Consider the following 15,362-nt stretch of genomic DNA (forward strand, 5'->3'; position numbering starts at 1 on the left):
TTATACCCTTAAATATTTATTATTCTCTATCTTTTCAATTATGTCAACTTGTCTTTCCAATATATTAATAAAGGACAATTTTATAAAATTCTTCATAATTTCTCTCTTTTATATCATAATTATTATATTTTTTAATACGTGTGAAAAATCAAACGACTTATATTAAAAAACGGAGGAAGTATATCATGCTCTAGTTTTTCATATATATATATATATATATATATATATATATATATATATATATATATATATATATATATATATATATATATATATATATATATACCCACTGGTACACAATATACTTTAGACAAGTTCTTAAACATCTCTAAGATATGTTTTCTTAAAAATGTATATTGATTAAAAGGATGTATAATACATGAGATTTCATTGTATTTAAGGACTACAAAAGGCAATTCAACATCGGTATAAAGTTCCTTCTTTTCTCCTACTAATATAAATTTATAATAATCATTTTGCCTCTTAAAAAAAAAAGAAGAGGACGCATCTTTGATTTTTCCTCTTAAGCAAGCAATTTGCGACGTGGTTCTCTGGTGTCCCCGCGTTATCTATTTATTTCCCGGACACACCCTTCTTCTTCTTTTCGTTCCTTCTTTTCTCCTATTGCAAAACTCTCCTTACCTCCAACTATCAATGGCGACAATTTCTTTACCAAATGGTTTGAAAACTCTGTTCACTGTTCTCGGTGCTCTCATGCTTGCTCTCCTTCTTTACACACTCATTACCGACGGTTTCCCCTTCCGCAAAGAACTTCTCACTCCGTAACTACTCTCTTTCTTTCTCTCTCTTGCTACGTTGCTATGTTTTCTTTCTTCATGTTTATTTTTATTTTTATAATAATGCAATAGAACGATCATAAACTTTATTTGATTCAGGTGGATGGCAGCAACTTTGGTTGATTTCTATATCAACGTTGCAATTTTGAGCGTAAGTCTAACTAGTTAACTCTATAATCATCTTCACTAGTTAAAAATACTTTTTACTATTTGGTGTTTCAAATGAATAAAAAACAGCTTAGATGAAATTAATTATGTTCAGAAGATGTAAAATAACAGGGGGTTATTACATTTATGATTACATTTAATTTATTCTTTTTTCAAATTATTATTGGTGTCGCTGTATCCGAGTAGTGTTTGCGGTATCCGTGCTTCATAGGTTATTAGTGATAGGCTCTTGGAAACAAAAGCTCTTGAAATTCTAATTTGAATAATAGACTATGAAGGATTGAGTCACTACACTGATTTTGTTCTGCAATATATTGGATTGAGAACTTCCTCTTATGAATGTTTGGTGTATTTTTCTAATATTGAAAACTTATCACTTCACTTGTGCTGTTGTGTGTTTCCCTTATAATTTTTAATGAGTATTAGGGGCATGTTTGGACTGATTTGTTTGAGCTTAATAGCTTATCTATTGACACAAGCACTAGTGAGATTGTTTGGAAGAACCTATGGAAACAACTCATGGCATGTCTATAAGCTGCTTTCATAACTTCTCTAGGATAGCTTATGAAAACAACTTATATGAAAACAACTCCAGTCAATTTTCTTATGCTGAATCAGTTTATAATTTTTCAAATTTAAAACCTCATTTCCTTTAAAGCATGATTAATGCTTAATGGAAAATTGTCTAGTTAATAATGTGTCGAAATCGCTTTCCAACTGAAGTTTCATTAGCTCTGACATATGTTTTTCTGTCACATCAGGCCTGGGTTGTTTACAAGGAAGCAAATTGGGTCAGCTCAATTATATGGATAATTTTACTTATCTCCCTTGGAAGGTATCATTTTCTCTCGTGATTTGATGTTCATTAGTGTCTGCGTTATTGCCTCAAGTATCATGATTTAACTTATAAATCCTATCTATAATATAAGCAATGAGAGGAATCTCTTTTTTTGTTTCAGCATTGCTACATCTGCCTATATTGTTGTGCAATTTTTGAAGCTGTCATCTCAAGAATCTTCACAGGACCCTATGACCTATGTTCTTTTACGACATCCACACAAGTATGTCTACAAAAAACAACTATAGAGTAATTTTCTCTCTACATCTGATTCATTATAGAGTAATGTTCCATAAATATATATGAAGAAAAGGTGCAGGATCAGGATGGTATTTTAAGAATCCAATTTCATGTTTTAGTATTTTAGTTTTCCGTATGATTTTTAATGTCTTGATTTTCACCGTCAGTTCTTATATAATGTGACGTTTTCTATACAGGAGTGGCATAGAACCAAAAACAAAGTGTTCTGTTGTTGCAATTCTAAGAATCCTTTTCAGCGTTTTGGGCGTTGTCATGCTTGGAACCTTGGTATACACTCTTGTCACTGATGGTTCTCCTTTCCGTACGGAGCTATTGACTCCGTAAGTGCTTATTATTTGTCATTGTTATTCATGATTTTATTATCTTTGTTGTCAACATACGGCTGTGGAACCCTTCTGATATAAGTATGAACTGCATGAATGGAGCTTACTTTTTCATCTTGTTAAAAGCAATATTCATCTCCTATTACAGTACCTAGCTTAGGTATTCTGGTTCAGTGGAAAATGATACTTCATTATTATCACTCACATTCCACGTTCTATGTACTGTCTTCTATATAGTTCACTGAATTTCTCTATTCTCAAAAAGCTATCAATGATTTTTACTCTTATTTTGGGTTAAATTTTTGCAAATCATTGTGATGGAGTGCCTTCTTCATGAATCACGAACCTTGTAAGACCTTAGAAAAACCGTTGTTTGAAGAAGACTGGCACAAATTTACATGGCATGTGGATGAATGGTGGCAATCTTCATCATTTTACTTTGGTGCTAAATGCACAACCATCAATACTAAATTAGTTTCAAATATTTATATTTCATTAGCTTTTGAAGACTATTCTACTTTTTCAAGCATCCTCCCGGATTGATCTTAGTAAATCCAAATAAGATAATATCATGATAAAACATCTATAAAAACTGGTTCCTGTCATATACTTATATGTAAACTATCTGTTGGTAAACATTTGAAAGTGTATGCATCATCAATCGTTAGATCATAATTGGTAATCATAGAGTGCAGTATGGACAAAATTGATTTTGAAAGTTGTGACCTATTAAGTGTTTTTTTCTTTCTTCATTATCTAATTGAAATACTTACCAAGGCAAAGCATGTTGTTTCTATGTGTCATTTAAGTATATATTTACAACTTTGCCATGCTTATGTGAATAAGCTTCTGCACAGCATCTGCTTGTGGCAGTCGTTTATCACGTAAGTGAACTTCATAAGCTCCAAAATGTTTACAGGTGGATGCAAGCAACACTAGTTGACTTCTACATCAATGTTGTGGCCCTAGCAGTAAGTCTACATTTTTTTTATCTTAGCAGCTCTAAATTGTCCAGAATATATAAAGTATAAATTTATTTCATTGATTTGGAGGATTAATATTCAAGAAGCCACTTAAAATTGTTTCTGTTGATCCACAAATAGATGGTAAGACACTCTGTTGACATTATAATTATTTTTGTGCTTATAACAGAAAGACTTAATTCAATCAAATTGTCAATACTCCTCTCCCTGATCTATTTATGACTGACTAGTAGCCACTAAATGATCTCAAGATAACCAAAGTAAAAAATTTGTGAACATGAGGTTATGATCAATACTGTATAACTGTGAAAGTTTTAATATCAGTGTCGGTATTCAGTACACTTGTTTTTGTTTAGATTTAACTATCCTAAGTTCCTAATTATTCTTACAATATCAGGTCTGGGTTGCCTACAAAGAATCTAATTGGATTTATGCGGTTTTATGGGTGATTCTATTGATATGTTTTGGCAGGTTAGTCCACACTATTTTATGGAGATTAAAATTATCTATTATCCAAGTATACTTAGAATTTAAATAATTTTAGTTTTATGACAGAGGTTACAATTTCCATTGAGCAATTTGTTTAATTTTCAACTGTACTTTGATTTAGACTTTACATTTTGGTCTGTCACAAAAAAATAGTTTATGGTTTATATATTACTATATAAATGTTATTCTACCCTATATTGCTTCTTTTTTGTTGTTGGGATATACCAGAAAATGTATGAAAGAAAAAAGGCTGATTTACAGTAGTATTTTTGTCAAGGCATATTTTAGAATCGATTACCTCTTATGCCCGGTTAACATATACATCTAGGAATGTTGCTTTATAAACTTTCAATCCATACGGCACAGTTTTCTCTTTCAAATTCTTGAACATGTTACATTGAGGACTTTCCTTGACCATTAAATGGCAATTAACAACAAAAAACAGGAGCATAGGGAAAATTAGAAATCATTATAGTCACTTTTGAGATGCGGTAACAGATGCTCCGAAGCAAGTTTCCTACCAATTTGGCAAAATCTCATATAGAGAACATTATATATACTGAATAGCTGGGCCAGGAATGCCAGTGGCAGCTCTTATAAGCAACATCCATTTTTCAAATTGAATATTCTTATCTATGTCATTTAGTTATCCATGTCAAATGCACCCGGCCTATGTGGTGTTAGTTATATTATATATATCATAATAATAAAGAGAAAATGAGTAATGTTTGTTAACCATGAAGATTCACAAGTACATTTCAAATTTCGGTTTGTAGCTTCAAAAGGTGTCATCTGTATCTATCATTCTTGTGTGCATGTCCCTTTAATCTCATACCCTATCATAAGCTTCATGCTTCATTAGGTTCTAACTATAACATATTATTTTGTGGCTGACGGTTATTTACGTTTCCAAATTTTCAGCATCACTTCATGCATCTACGTTGTATGGCAGTTGTTCCAAATATCTTATCAGGATCCTGCTTACCTTATTTTAGTTCATCATAATGACAGGCAAGTATATATAGCATTGTTTCATTTTTTCGATTTTTATGACTTTAATTTGAGACTGAAATAGCCATGAAGCAATATTATTTTTCAATTGGCAGAATCCTCTAACTGATAAGCTAGTGTTCTGTCTTAATGTGACTATCCTAATAAAAAAGAATCCTTTACTACTAAAGAAATAAATGTTCTCTCTTCCTTCTATTAATTTATTTAGAAACGGCAATGGTTATTGATGGTAGGGCAGAAAACAAATATAAGGAGATTTCTGCTGATGCAACATAGCAATGGTGTTAATCAAACAAGGTGTGGTATACTGGTATGTGATCATACAAATCTGTGAGTGATATGTTCTTACACACTATTTGATAGTCTCTTTGTTATTATGTGATGATTATGTAAGTCTCACTAAATTTTTAGACCCACTCTTTTTGTTGAGACTCACATGAAATTCACCTAATATAAAGCGTACATTGGAAACAATGTGTTTTTAGTATTTATGCTGCCCATTGAGCTTAAAATCCACATTATTGATAATTACAGGAAGTAAAAATGACCCCAGAAGACAGTAAATTAACATACTCTGATGAAATTGATGCCTGGAGATAGTATCTGAAAACACGAGTTGGCGGTTGGACGATGTCATTGTCCATATAAATAAATGTTATATCCCTAGTATAGTTTTTTATTTTATAGTTGTGTAATTTGAACTTCAAAATACATCGTCTTTGTTTATCTCTATTTCTCTCACTTTTATATTTTTTTCACATTTGGTATGCAACTTCATCCTGCTACCTCATTCGTTATAAAATAAAATGGTGTAAAGTATATAGTTTCTCATTGGTTACAATTCTAACTAACTTTTAGCTTCATCGAAGTTTTATAAAATGGTTTTTCAACTAGTTTATGCTCTTTTACAATTGCTCAATAAATCAGATAGGTTGGAAATCCATCATAATCTATAGAGAATTTATATCCATTTAGATGAACAAGATTGTTATCAACCACACAATGACAATGAAAAGATCAATTGAGAAAGAAATAAAAGAATGTTGGAGAAAAAGAAGAATATTTTCTGCAGAATTTTCTTTCTGTCCACAATCCGTGGAAAACTTCTTTATTCATTTTGCAACTACAAAATTATGTGAATACAATGTTATGAATTCCTACAAGAATAAGAGTTACTCTCTTTATTTATAAATTTATGTTAACTTACTCCATAAGTCAAAACCCAAAACTATAAAAGTCCAAAATAGTTAACACTATTAAAAATAGGCCTAAGTCGAAATCCTGTGTGAAGTAACATGTTTCGACACTTCGACACACTAATACAATTCGACACACTAGGCTATTCAACACATCCTTCTTCTGTAGAACAACCTGCTTCGACATAAGGAATTACAATTCAACACACCACCTAATTTATTGTGTCTAAGTTATCTACATTTATCATAACTCTTAGTCTTCTGAGCACTTTGACTTGCACTCCCTTCGTCCTGATATCTGCAGTCTGATTCTTAGTTCTGCATTGTTTCAAATTCATCTTTCCATATGCTACTTGCACTCGAAGATAATGGAACCTCATTTCGATGTGCTTGCTTCGACCATGTGCTATCAGATTCTTGACCAGATTGATAGCTGGCATGTTGTCGATCTTCATGGTAATTGTTTCATGACTCTTCGCTGTTATCTCTTCGACCAGATTACCATCAACGTTGTTTGACATGCACAAAGGGAAGCAATTATGTATTCTGCTTCGCACGACGATAATGCCACTACTAGCTCCTTTCTCGAACTTCAAGCAACTCGTGCACCACCTACCATAAACACATAGCCAAATGTGGATTTCCGATCCTCAACATAACTATACCAACTTGAGTCGGTGTATCCCACTAGTTTGCATTCTTTTTCTTCATTAGTTGTAGGAAACAAAATGCCATAGTCGAGAGTTCCTTTCAGATACCTTAGTATCCTCTTTGCCGCTGCTAGATGTGATACTTTTGGCTTCTGCATGAATCTACTTACCATACCTACACTGTATGCTAAGTCAGACCTTGTGAGACAAAGGTATCGAAGTGACCCAATAAGTCTTCTATATTGGGTTAGGTCGATATCATCTTCATATGAATCTTTCAACAGTTATAATCTGGGCTCAACTAAATTCGAAGTTGGGTTGCAATCTTGCATCTCAAATCTCTTGAGTATTTCGCCTGCATATCTTCTTTGATGCATCATCAAACCTCTACCACTCTTATAGAATTCGACGCCAAGGAAATATGAAATGTCATCCAGATCTGACATTTTGAATTCCTTGTTGAGATCACCTTTGAAGTCTTCGATCTCCTTCTTGCAGCTACCTGTTATCGACAAGTCATCGACATAGAGACATAGTATAAGCAATTCACTCTTGCTTCTTCTTACATATACTCCATGTTTAGTTACGCACTTCACAAATTCCTTCTCCCTTAGAAAGTCACTTATCTTCTTGTTCCAAACTCTTGGAGCTTGTTTAAGTCCGTACATGGCTTTATGCAGCATGTACACCTTTCTTTCTTCGCCTTGTTTCAAAAATCCAACTGGTTGTGCAACATAAACTTCTTCTTCTAAGGTGCCATTTAGGAATACACATTTCACATCCATCTGACACATCTGTCAATTGTTTATGTTTGCTAGACCAACAACCAACCTGATTGTATCGATCCTAGCAATAGGTGCAAAAACTGTTGGTGTAAGCCCTAGAGGCCAATACTTTTGGTACTTGTATCGAATTATTTATTAATTATAAAAGGTTTTTTCTTTATTACGTTTGTTTAATAAAGTCCCTAGAATAACTAGTCCGTTTAATGTATCAAGTGTGACTTGATCATGAGATCACATTAAACATAAGGACATTATTCTTAAAGTATCTGTAGTCGAGCTTTATTGTGAAGTGGGATAACATTAAAGCATAAAGACTATTATGTATATAGACTGATGATCACATCTCATGGATCATGGATAAATAGTTATCAAGTCTTAAACATAGGTATGAATATTAAGAGTAATGTTTATACCGGATTGACCCGCTATGAGAATACTATATAGAATGATATGCAAAGTGTCATAAGTTATTCTCATGGTGATAATGGTGTATACCACCCTTCGACCTGAAACCACTATGGACCCTAGATGTAGAGTCGAGTGCTTTATTGCTAATCAAACGTTGTCCGTAACTGGATAACCATAAAGATAGTTGATGGGTACTCCACGAAGCATGCTGAGGGACATGAGTGACCTAGATGGAATTTGCCCATCCTGCATAACAGGATAAATGTCTATGGACCCAATATTGAACTGGACAAGGATGGCACGGTCTATGTCTTGTGTTCAATATAGACATAAGGGCAAAAGGGTAATTATACGCATAAGTATTATCACAGAATGATTTGTCAGATCACATGACATTTTCGTATCTTGGGTAGCAGTGATGTGTTGCTAGATACCGCTCATTGTTTATTATGTTAAATACGTGGTTTAATATAATTGCCAATGCCGCAAAAACCTACAGGGTCACACACAAAGGACGGATTGATGAGAGATAGAGTAACTAAGGAACACCGTAAGGTACGGTGTACTTAAGTGAATTGTAGAACATCGTAAGGTACGGTGTACTTAAGTATAATACGAAATATGGTAAGGTTGAAGGAGAAGGGCGATCCAAAATGCAGCGGAATTTAAAATTTCTCCTTTAATGATCCTCACGAATGGGCATGATCAGTGATAGAATCGTTACCTCATGTGGCGATTGTAACCTTTGATGCAGATCTACGGAGCGATCACGAACGTTGAACGATGACAACGCCTCTACTCAGTCCACACGAACGGATTCCTTCAATCTCAGTGCTAGCTGCTACGAATGAAGTCTTTGAGTGAGAGAGAGAGAGAGAGAGAGAGAGAGAGAAACGAAATTGCAACTGCATAAATGCTTCTACACAAGGGTTCTACTTATAGAACCACTTGTGTGGGTTGCAAGCTAAAAAGCCCACTCAAGTGTATATGGCTCATATCTTATAATATGCCAAAATCACTTAAGCGCGTGGTACCTTACCATATTTCATATTCTACTTAAGTACACCGTACCTTACGATGTTCTACAATTCACTTAAGTGCTCTGTACCTTACGATGTTCCTTAGTTACTCTATCTCTCATCAATCCGTCCTTTGTGTGTGACCCTGTAGGTTTTCGCGGCATTGACAATTATATTAAATCACGCATTTAACATAATAAACAGTGAGCGGTATCTAGCAACACATCACTGCTACCCAAGACACGAAAATGTCATGTGATCTGACAAATACTTCTGTGATAATAATTATGTGTATAATTACCCTTTTTCCCTTATGTCTATATTGAACACAAGGCATAAACTGTGACATCCTTGTCCAGTTCAATATTGGGCCCATAGACATTTATCCTGTTACGCAGGATGGGAAAATTCCATCTAGGTCACTCATGTCCCTTAGCATATTTCGTGGAGTACCCATCAACTATCTTTATGGTCATCCAGTTACGGACAACGTTTGATCAACAATAAGGCACTCGACTCTACATCTAGGGTTCATAGTGGTTTTAGGTCGAAGGGTGGTATACACCATTATCACCATGAGAATAACTTATGACACTTTGCATAACATTCTATATAGTATTCTCATTGCGGGTCAATCCAGTATAAATATTACTCTTAATATTCATACCTATGTTTAAGACTTGATAACTCCTTATCCATGATCCATGAGATGTGATCATCAGTCTATATACATAATAGTCTTAATGCTTTAATGTTATCCCACTTCATAATAAAGCTCGACTACAGATACTTTAAGAATAGTGTCCTTATGTTTAATGTGATCTCATGATTAAGTCACACTTGATACATTAAACTGACTATGTATTCTAGGGACTTTATTAAACAAACATAATAAAGAAAAAGCCTTTTATTATTAATAAATAATTCGATACAAGTACCAAAAGTATTGGCCACTAGGGCTTACACCAACAATCTCCCACTAGCACTAGAGCCAATCAGGCATACCCCTAATGCCCATAGAAATAGTATGGCCATAATGCTTCTGCTGCGCAAGAGGCTTTGTCAGTGGGTCAGCAATATTGTCAAGTGTAGGTACTCTGCATATTTTCACATCTCCTCTATCTATTATCTCTCGAATGAGGTGATAACGCCTAAGTATGTGTTTGGATCGTTGGTGAGATCTAGGTTCCTTAGCTTGTGCGATAGCACCATTGTTATCACAATAGAGACCAACGGGATCCACAATGCTAGGAACTATGCCAAGTTCACCAATGAACTTTTTGATCTAAACAACTTTCTTTGTTGCACTTGAGGCAGCAATATACTCGGCCTCGGTTGTAGAATCAACAATTGTATCTTGCTTTGAACTTTTCCAGCTCACAGCGCCACCGTTTAAGCAAAACACATAACCAGATTGCGATCTAAAGTCATCCTTATCTGTCTGGAAGCTAGCATCGGTGTATCCAATTACAGCCAACTCTTTCTGACCTCCATATATCAAAAATGAGTCCTTAGTCCTTCTCAAATACTTAAGGATATTCTTGACAGCTACCCAATGAGCATCACCAGGGTCAGATTGGTACCTACTCGTTGCACTTAAAGCATACGAGACATCTGGTCGAGTACATAACATGGCATACATGATAGATCCTATTGCAGATGCATATGGAATCTTATTCATGCAATCCCTTTCTTCCTTAGTTGAAGGGGATTGTGTTTTTGATAGACACAGGCCATGTTGCATAAGTATGAATCCTTTCTTGAAATCACGCATATTAAAGTGTCTCAGCACTTTGTCTATGTACGTACTCTGACTTAGGCCAAGCAGTTTTTGTGATCTATCTCTATAGATTCTGATTCCTAATATATAGGTTGTTTCACCTAGGTCCTTCATAGAAAAGCATTTCCCCAACCAAGACTTTACTTGTTGCAGGGTAGGGACATCGTTTCCAATGAGTAATATGTCATCTACATATAATACCAGGAAAACGATCATACTCCCACTAACCTTCTTGTAGACACAAGGCTCATCTTCGTTCTTGATGAAACCATATTGTTTTACTGTTTGATCAAAACGAAGATTCCAGCTTCTGGAAGCTTGCTTCAATCCATAGATTGATCTTTGTAACTTGCATATCTTTGGGGCTTCTTCTGGTATGTCAAATCCTTCAGGTTGTGTCATGTACACATCCTCAAGAAGATTCCCATTAAGGAAAGCAATTTTGACATCCATCTGCCATATTTCATAATCATGATATGCAGCGATAGCAAGTAAAATCCGAACAGATTTAAGCATTGCAACTGGTGAAAATGTTTCATCATAGTCAACCCCATCAATTTGTTTATATCCTTTTGTAACCAGTCTTGACTTATAGGTATGTATCTTACCATCCATGTCAGTCTTCTTTTTGAAGACCCACTTGCATCCTATAGGGTTAACTCCTACAAGAGGCTCTACCAAGGTCCAAACTTGGTTTGTGTACATGGAATCCATTTCAGATTTCATGGCCTCTAGCCACTTCTCAGACTCGGGACTAGTTATGGCCTCTTGGTAGGTCACAGGCTCATCTTGATCCATGAGTAATACATCACCTTGATCAGTTATGAGATATCCATATCTCTCAGGTTGGTGACGTATCCCGCTTGACCTACGTTGGTCTTGTTCTACTTGAGCAAGTTGCTCTTCCATAACTACTTGTGTTTCCTGCTCCAATTCCTCCATAGGTGTATCGATGCATTGTGATTCTTGAATTTCTTCAAGCTCTACTTTCCTCCCACTGATTTCTTTGGAAATAAAATCTTTTTCTAGGAAAACTCCAGTTCGAGCGACAAACACTTTGCCCTCAGAAGGATTGTAGAAGTAATACTCTCTTGTTTCTTTATGATACCCCACAAAATAAGCATTTGTCAGATTTGGGCTCAAGCTTAGTTGAAATTTGTCGTTTCACATAAACTTCGCAACCCTAAATCTTCATGTAAGACATATGTGGTTTCTTACCACTCCATATCTCATATGGTGTCTTCTCAACCTTTTTGGATGGAACACGGTTAAGTGTGTAAACTGCTGTCAATAGTGCATGTCCCTAAAAGGAGTTTGGAAGATCGGCGTGACTCATCATGGATCGGACCATGTCTAACAGGGTTCGATTTCTTCTCTCAGATACACCATTCCATTGGGGTATTCCAGGAGGAGTAAGTTGGGATAGGATCCCACACTCTTTCAGATGGTCATCAAACTCTAGGCTTAAATACTCACCACCTCAATCTGATCGAAGAGTTTTAATATTCTCACCTAGTTGGTTTTGTACTTCATTCTTGAATTCCTTGAACTTTTCAAAGGACTCTGATTTGTGTTTCATTAAATACACATAACCATATCTACTGAAATCATCAGTAAATGTGATGAAGTACTGAAAACCTCCTATGGCTGGTATGTTCAGTGGTCCACATACATCAGTATGTATGAGGGCCAAAAGATCATTAGCTCTTTCACCTTTTCCTGTGAATGGAGACTTTGTCATCTTTCCAATTAAACAAGATCTGCATGTCTCATATGATTCATAATCAAAAGAGTCCAACAATCCATCTTTATGGAGTTTGGAAATGCGTTTCTCAATTATGTGGCCTAATCGAGAATGCCAAAGGTAAGTTGGATTTAACTCATTAGGTTTCATCCTTTTAGTATTAATGTTATAAATAGGCATTTCAAGATCAAGGACATATAGTCCATTGTTCATTTATGCAGTAGCATAGAATATATCATTCAAATAAATTGAGCAATAATTGTTCTTTATTATAAATGAAAAACCAAACTTGTCCAAACAAGAAACGGAAATAATATTCCTGCTAATTGCAGGTACATAATAACAGTTCTCTAACTGAATTATTAAACCACTAGGTAAAGTCAATACATAAGTTCCTACGGCTAAAGCAACAACCTTTGCTCCATTGCCAACTCGTAGGTCAACTTCACCTCTTGCCAAATATCTACTCCTTTTTAATCCCTGCACATTGGTACAAATGTGAGAACCGCATCCAGTATCTAATACCCATGATGCAGAAGTAAATAAATTAATTTCAATAACAAAAATACCTGAAGTTGAAGTCTCTACTCCATTCTTCTTATCTTCCAAGTACTTTGGGCAGTTTCTCTTCTAGTGTCCGGTCTTACCGCAATGGAAGCAGGTGCCTTATTTTGCTATGCCTCCACTAGGATTCAAAGCAGCAACAGTGGGTTTGGGTTTGACAACTTCCTTGCCTTTCCCTTTATCACCCTGCTTGGTGGGCCTTTTGTTCTGTCTCTTTCCATTTCCGATCATCAGAATGGACTTCCCTTTTGACTTCAGATTTTGCTCAGCAGTTCTTAACATGGCTAGCAATTCAGGAAGAGATTTGTCCATATCATTCATATTGAAATTTAGGACAAATTGACTAAATCTATCTGGCAAAGATTGCAAGATTAAATCAGTCGCAAGTTCCTTTCCGAGGGGAAAACCCAACCTCTCAAGATTTTCCACATACCCAATCATCTTGAGCACATTGGGACCTATAGGGGCTCCCTCAACTAACTTGCCTTGAAAAAGGGCTTTTGAAACTTCAAACCTTTCATGTCTTTCTTGCTTTTGATAGAGCATCTTGAGGTGTTCGATCATATCAAATGCTGCCATGTTCTCATGTTGCTTTTGCAACTCTGAGTTCATGGTAGCTAGCATGAGACAAGCAATTTCATTGGCATCATCGACATGCTTCTTATAAGCATCTCTTTCTGCCTTAGGTGCAGAACTAGGAGGTTCCTCTTCAGGAACAGGTTTCTCCAAGACATACAGCTTTCTATCATGTTTGAGGACAATCCTCAGATTTCGGTGCCAATCCAGAAAATTTGTCCCAGAAATTTTTTCCTTGTCAGGATTGATCGCAAAATGTTGTTAGAGGTGTTTGTTGTCATGGTAATCTACATGAAAATAATGAAAATATAAGTATCAATAACATATTTAATTAGGCCTTTAATTACATATGCTCCCACTATTTTACTCAAAACAAATGACCCTCACCATTTGATTCGGAAAATCCCGTTGGAAGATTTTCTAGTGGGTCGAGATCCATATTTCACTTTGTTTTAAGTTCGCGTAGGCGGATAACACAAACTAAGTTATTTAGGTAGGAACTCCTTCCAATTATATCTAATACATCTCTCGAATATTTTAGTTGGGTGAATAATAATAAACACATTATTATTATTAATTTTAATTCTTTTAATTAATTAAAACCAAATTAAATTTTAGCGACCGATCACACTACGCAGAGTTAGCCGGGGGTCCTGGCCGAAAATTTTAATGAATAATTCATTTGAAATCGACGTCGTTTTTCGCATCAACACTTGATACTTTGAAGCACAACTCTTGCACAGTCACAACCCTAATCGCATAACTCTTTGACAACACAGCCCTTGTGCCGTCATTAACCCTAATGCATAACTCTATGACAACACAACCCTTGTGTCGTCATTAACCCTAATGCACCAATTTCAGACCGTCAAACACATCTCGATTGTTGATTCAGTATGATTGATAAATACGTCATTGCTTCACCATACTAATGTCGTACCAAGAAGAAAACGACCATTGATCGCTCAAAGGAAAACAACCATTAAGTGTTTGACTGAACGAAACAGAAACAGTATATCATATATACCGTATTTTGCATCAGGATTACTTATATCATATATATAACTTGATCGATCTCAATTTAATTACTCGTTTATTCTTTGATTCATTCTGTCTTTTAATCGTATTAATACAGAAAATACAGAAAATAAACAGCTATCAGATGCATGGTTTCGTAAGTGGCTCTGATACCACTGAAGGAGAAGGGCGATCCAAAATGCAGCGGAATTTAAAATTTCTCCTTTAATGATCCTTACGAATGGGCATGATCAGTGATAGAATCGTTACCTCTTGTGGCGATTGTAACCTTTAATGCAGATCTACGGAGCGATCACGAACGTTGGACGATGGCAACGCCTCTACTCAGTCCACACGAACGGATTCCTTCAATCGCAGTGCTAGCTGCTACGAATGAAGTCTTTGAGTGTGAGAGAGAAAGAAACGAAATTGCAACTGCACAAATGCTTCTACACAACGGTTCTATTTATAGAACCACTTGTGTGGGCTGCAAGCTAAAAAGCCCACTCAAGTGTATATGGCCCATATCTTATAATATGCCAAAATCACTTAAGCGCGTGGTACCTTACCATATTTCGTATTCTACTTAAGTACAATGTACCTTACGATGTTCTACAATTCACTTAAGTGCACCGTACCTTACGATGTTCCTTAGTTACTCTATCTCTCGTCAATCCGTCCTTTGTGTGTGACCCTGTAGGTTTTCGCGGCATTGACAATTATATTAAATCACGCATTTAACATAATAAACAA

At 35.5% G+C, this 15,362-nt stretch overlaps 1 protein-coding gene across 7 annotated transcripts; it reads left to right on the forward strand.

Moving 5' to 3' along the window:
- Positions 1–474: 474 nt before the first annotated feature.
- Positions 475–5,689, forward strand: LOC127091989 (uncharacterized). 7 transcript variants are annotated; one of them, XM_051030750.1, is made up of 10 exons: positions 475–782; positions 897–948; positions 1,727–1,800; positions 1,925–2,026; positions 2,241–2,384; positions 3,307–3,358; positions 3,768–3,841; positions 4,781–4,870; positions 5,104–5,180; positions 5,405–5,689. In XM_051030750.1, the coding sequence occupies exons 1-9, from the start codon at positions 655–657 to the stop codon at positions 5,144–5,146; spliced, it is 759 nt and encodes a 252-aa protein (XP_050886707.1). In that variant the 5' UTR covers positions 475–654; the 3' UTR covers positions 5,147–5,180; positions 5,405–5,689. The 7 variants fall into 7 exon arrangements, 2 of the variants coding, with proteins under 2 accessions (XP_050886707.1, XP_050886706.1); XM_051030749.1 differs by having other exon boundaries at positions 484–782; positions 2,241–2,331; positions 3,290–3,358; XR_007792056.1 differs by having other exon boundaries at positions 485–782; positions 5,079–5,200.
- Positions 5,690–15,362: the final 9,673 nt, after the last annotated feature.

The sequence above is a fragment of the Lathyrus oleraceus genome, chromosome 6, assembly GCF_024323335.1.
Source record: "Lathyrus oleraceus cultivar Zhongwan6 chromosome 6, CAAS_Psat_ZW6_1.0, whole genome shotgun sequence".
Taxonomy (NCBI): Eukaryota; Viridiplantae; Streptophyta; class Magnoliopsida; order Fabales; family Fabaceae; genus Lathyrus; species Lathyrus oleraceus.